The sequence below is a fragment of the Buceros rhinoceros genome, unplaced genomic scaffold (genome assembly GCF_000710305.1).
Source record: "Buceros rhinoceros silvestris isolate BGI_N320 unplaced genomic scaffold, ASM71030v1 scaffold10217, whole genome shotgun sequence".
Classification (NCBI taxonomy): domain Eukaryota; kingdom Metazoa; phylum Chordata; class Aves; order Bucerotiformes; family Bucerotidae; genus Buceros; species Buceros rhinoceros.
In genome coordinates, this window is record NW_010420440.1 from 6,772 (window position 1) to 12,096 (window position 5,325).

Genomic DNA, 5,325 nt, shown 5'->3' on the forward strand with positions numbered 1-5,325 from the left:
AAAGAAAAGAATTCACAAATTGAGTGAATTAAGAAATCTTGTCTATTTTTTTGCCAGTTTGCTTTGACATTTTGCCAGGAAGAAGAGTTTGTTTTTACACGAGTAATTCCTCAGGGTTGCCTGGTTTTTTAATAACTGTCAAAGCAGAAGAATTAAAATCAGTTTTTGAAACTTCTTGTTTGACAAGGCTAAAACTTTTTAGCTGTACTGAATAGCAACCTTTCCTGGTTTTGGTATGTAAGGAAGTTCTAACTGGTGCCCTGTAATCAGGTACATCTTGTATATTTAACTGTCTGGGATCGTCTGTCTCTGGTGGCGTGATTTGCTGACAAATGGCCTGTTTGTAGTATTTCGTTTCACCTGTCATTGAACAGAAAATGAAAGCAAATCATACTCCACTGGAGTTCTTTGTTTACATTTTAACACTGACATTTGCATCTCAGTGTGTGAAATAGGTATTACTGGTTTAAGGAACGTGGGGGAGAAAGGGATGTGCTTTGCTGATTAAACCAAAAAGTTAATATGAAGCCTAATATGCATCTTAAAATTTCTTGCTGCAGCCTGGGTCTGGCCAGATGCGTTGGACATCGACAGTTCAGATGCTGAATCATGGACAGCCCATACAGTGAAAAAGCTGACAGCATCGTTTGAAGCATCGCTTACAGCAGAAAGAGAACCCAAGATCCTGTCAAATCACCATCAGGGAAGATTAAAGAGAAACCGTGACGATAATGAAAGGAGAAATGAGGTTTATCATCGAAAAATAATTTCTTGGTTTGGCGACTCTCCGCTGGCAGCTTTCGGCTTACATCAGCTAATAGAATATGGAAAGAAGTCTGGAAAAATTGCAGGGGATTGGTATGGGCCTGCAGTTGTGGCCCACATTTTAAGGTAAGAATACCTTTATTTTTTGTTGTTAATCCTGCCTTACGCATTTCAAAGTGTCATGAGATTACTTCAGCTTCATGAAGCATTGAACCGTTTGTTACTGGCTTTGTATGATGTCCTTACTGGTAGCAATTCCAGAAGTTTTTCAGAGACAGGAGGGGAAGTAGCAGGTGCAGGAACTGAACTCTGGGGTTTATTCAATCTTATTTCAGGAAAAAACCCAACAATCCTGTTTTCCTGTACTTTCGGCAAGTCCCAAGGACCTCTTCCAAACTCAAGATTTTAAGCAGAGCTGCATTTAATGAAATGTTCTAAAAACTAACCACTCTTTCAACCTTGGGACACGCATAACATTATAGACTTTTTTTTTTTAATACTGTAACCTGGGGGCTGTAATGTACTGATAGTGTAATGAAATGTCAGAGCTAAAATTGATGTTTTCAGCATTTCTTTGCACATATCAAATTCTTGTGAAACTGTAAATGCGTGGGACTATTAATATTATAATTATCTCACAGTAAAAGTAAAGGGTCTGTGACATTCAGCACGGTTTAAAAAAAAGCCGAAAGTCAAATTTCTGCATACTGTGTGCCTTTACATGCCATTTCTTTGAATGTTACCTAATTTTTGGTTTGTTTGGGGTTTTTTTTATAGACTTAGGCTTATGTTTTTAGTGTATTCCAGTTTACCTATAAACTGGATCACTAATGAGTCATGTAAGCAGCAGAAGCCGAAGTTCATACGTTTATATACCCGTGAATAGAAGAATTTGATATTTAGTGTAAAAGTATATTAATCTGTACTGGAATAATCAGGTGTATATATGGGTGTGCATACATTAGTGTGAGAGGTTAGCATTATTTATGTCTTCTCTTTTATTCTAATAACAGCAACTGTTCAGAACTCTTTTTGCTTGCTTTAAATTGCAGTAAATTACCTAACAGCCGTGGGGGTGGGATTTGGTCCAGAATTACATCCAACACAAGCCCGTCGGTGATTTTTAACCCTGCGAACGTTTCCTTTCCCAGACCTCCTTTCTTCTAGCAGCACTAACAACATATAGTGCTCTCATAATTCCAGAATGACTGGGTTAAACAGTTCCTCAAAATAGAGTGTGAAATAAACCGATAGTGGCCATTTAATGCGAGCCTGTACTGAAGTGAAGGGCTAATCTTCTGTTTTGAAGTTTAATTTCTTTACAAATATCATCCTTGATTGACGATCATGCTTAAGACTATTGACATACATTTTCTTTTTAGTCCATTACTCTTACTCTTTTGAGGATAGCCTCATAATCCAGTTATCTCTGAAGGCTTGGGTGAAACCTTGCAGCTTTGTATGTGCTGGCCTTTATTTCCGTTGACATCAAGTGCTAATTTGTGGCTAGTTCTCTGACCTGAGGTCAACTAAAGCGATCTATCAATAATAACGCTTTTGTCAGCAAATTTATCCTTAATTATTCCAATATACAGGACAGAAATGTATTATAAACCAAAAGAAATTAGGTATGAATATGGATTTAATATTCAGTTAGGTATGAATATGGATTTCATTGTACGTTGATGTATTTATTTGGGCCTTTTTTTGTGGTTTTCATTGTTTCTTCTATGTAGCCAGACATTGTCATCTTTACTTGGAAAAAACATGTTGGTATCCAGTGTTTAAAAAAACCAAATGAACAAAAAAAAAATGCCCCCCATCTGAGTTTATCAGGAATGGAAGGTGTCTTGAATTTAACAAAAAAACCCAAACAAAAAAACAAAATCCCAAAACAAAAAAAATCCTCAAACAATTAAACCCAACCTGTTTCTGCAAATCAAATAATTTATGTTTATTTACTGTTAATTTCTTTAAACCCAGAGATGAGTTAAGTAGTTTTCTGTTTATACGTAGAAAAGCTGTTGAAGAAGCCCGAGACCCTGAGCTCCAGGGAGTAACAGTCTATGTTGCTCAAGACTGTACAGGTAAATGTGATTCTGTAGATTTTTGCAAACATTTTAGATGCTTTTTATGCCCTTCTGTAAGCACTTAACAATAGAGCTCTAAAGGAAAAAAATAAACTCAAAAATGGGTCCTCGAAATTGGGATTATGTAGACAAAGGGGTTCTTGATACATGCAGATGTTTGTTCTTTTTGAGAATCAGACGTCACAACTGGAAAGCTTTGTACATTCATTGTTTGCTGTCTTACAGTGGAATTCCAAACCCTCACAAGTAGTTTGGATTTAAATCAGTTAATAATCTGTTCTGTACTCTCTTCAATGTCATTTTAGCAGTAAGCTAGTAAGAACTTCTGTATCTTATTAAAAATAACCCCCAAAAAACATCCAAACACCTGAAGAATACTTCAGTTGGATTTGTTGATTAAATCCTATTTGTCTTTTGCATCTCAGCATTTTCTTTTACCCATTTTCCTAATGGAAAAAGCCCATTGTGCCAACCTCCTAGACTCATAAGGCGTCATTTTCGCTTGGAGCTCAAAGGTGTGAGCAGGATGGTGAACCCGAGCTAGTGGTAACCTTTCTGCTGCTCCAGTGTTTTAAATAATCAATAACGGGCAGAGGAGCTTAAAGCTCTGGCTGTTCAGCAGCGGAAAATGATGACAAGATAAGCGAAACCTGCGGTGAGACTTTACACTGATGACTAGAGTCTTTCAGATCTAAGCACAAGGTATTACTACAGTAGCCAGGTTTGGCTGCCGGGAATTTTAGTTATATTGTAACTGTTCTTGGGTAGGACAGAGGGCAACATCGCTGGGTGACCAATCAAACTAGTTTAATCAGACCTTACAAACCCGTTTCACTTGAGTTACAATGACAGTGTGAACTAAAAATTCTATTAATGTTTCACCTCTTTGTGCTGGTGATGATTTTCGCGTCTCTCATAGTTCGGAGGGAATAGACAATAATGCTACATTGCATTTTTTCACTCATTTTCAATGACTGTTAACTTTGTAACAGAGAACTTGAATATTTATTAAAATCAATTATTGTCTGTTTTTCTTCAGCATGTAGTTGTTGGCTTTCCAGTTTTAAATGACTCCTTTTAGAAGAAGTGTCTATGAAGTGAATAAATATTTACTGGCTTTCTCCTAACCTACCCTGTCTGCATTTCCTTGGCACTGTATCTTCTCTCAGCAGCAGCAGCAGATTCCCATTCTGCAAAATGTTGCTGAAAATGAGGAGGCATAACACTGTTTTTCTCAGGAACTGAACTGTGTATCAGGAGGGCAGTAAGATTTTGGAGAAGTTTACTTTGTGAGTTTTATTTTGTCAGACTAAGTGATGACATGTTGTAGGTGTATCTGTGTAAAGCTAGTGGTTATATTTTAAGTGTGAATATTTCCGTGTGTCTCCTTTCAGTCTACAGTTCAGATGTTGTTGACAGACAGTGCTCTCTTATGGATTCTGGAAAAGCAGACACAAAAGCTGTAATTATATTAGTTCCTGTGAGACTCGGTGGAGAGAGAACAAACACGGACTACTTAGAGTTTGTAAAGGTATGAAACGAGAGCTCAATCATTTTTCAAACAGTAGCACTAGGCAATATGAGAAACGACTTCATGGTGTTCATCTTCTCCCCATTAAATGTGTGGTGGTGATTTTACAGTCGAAGGTTGTAAAGTTTGACTTTACAGATTTTAAATTTCCCTATTACAAGATCAGACATAATTGCAGAGCACATGGTGTCCCTTGGTGAAGCAGCGATAACTGTCCTGCTCCTAAAGTCGCTACCTGAGAAGACATTAATGCAGGGGCTCCAGTTACACATGGTAATTTAGTTACGTATGCTGTTAAGAGTTGTGCTGTATTAAGTATCCGTCAGCATTTTAAAATATAAATTTGCCAAAATCCTTATTCCTTTTCTCCTTTTCATAAATGTCAAATGGTTTAAGGTTGTTGCTTGTCTGTTCTTCCCATTTTCTTTTGTCTTGTTCTTATGAGAGGGAATAGAATTTTTTTTTATCTTTAGTCACTACTTCAAGGGGGTTTTTTAACTCTCTGGATATCAGGATGAGTGTTTCTGAGGAAGACGATGCAGGAGGAGCAAGCAGACACCACAAATAGAAACAAACTGGATAGAAGAAAAACTCAAGGAGAAGGCAGAGGGGAGGAAGGTCTATGCCATCCTCTTTTTCAGCAGAGCTGCTGGCTGTGGTGCTAACAGCTGGAAGTGTGCTGTCATCCTGAACACTTCTCATGGAGAAGAGGTTGTTCTCTTGGCCCTGCTGCTTTATCATTGTCCATGCTGCTGTTTGTCTGTCTTGAAATCTTGTAATTTTGAAAATAGCACAATGTAGTAGCATGAACAACACCTGAGAGTCTGTCTCTGTAAAATTTTAGGAAAACATTTGGTTTTTAATGGCTTGGGAGACAGTGATGAAATCTTTTATTTAAGTGATGAACTATTAAATTGCTTTTCTTTCTCAGTTTAGCTC

General features: G+C 37.4%; 1 protein-coding gene across 1 annotated transcript in view; it reads left to right on the forward strand.

Moving 5' to 3' along the window:
* ATG4C (autophagy related 4C, cysteine peptidase) overlaps window positions 1–5,325 on the forward strand; it is a 19,832-nt gene that overhangs the window by 4,164 nt on the left and 10,343 nt on the right. Inside the window, exons 4-6 of the mRNA XM_010139310.1 lie at window positions 561–891; window positions 2,782–2,852; window positions 4,250–4,386. Of these exons, the coding sequence (XP_010137612.1) occupies window positions 561–891; window positions 2,782–2,852; window positions 4,250–4,386 (539 nt within the window). The remainder of the gene's footprint in view (window positions 1–560; window positions 892–2,781; window positions 2,853–4,249; window positions 4,387–5,325) is intronic.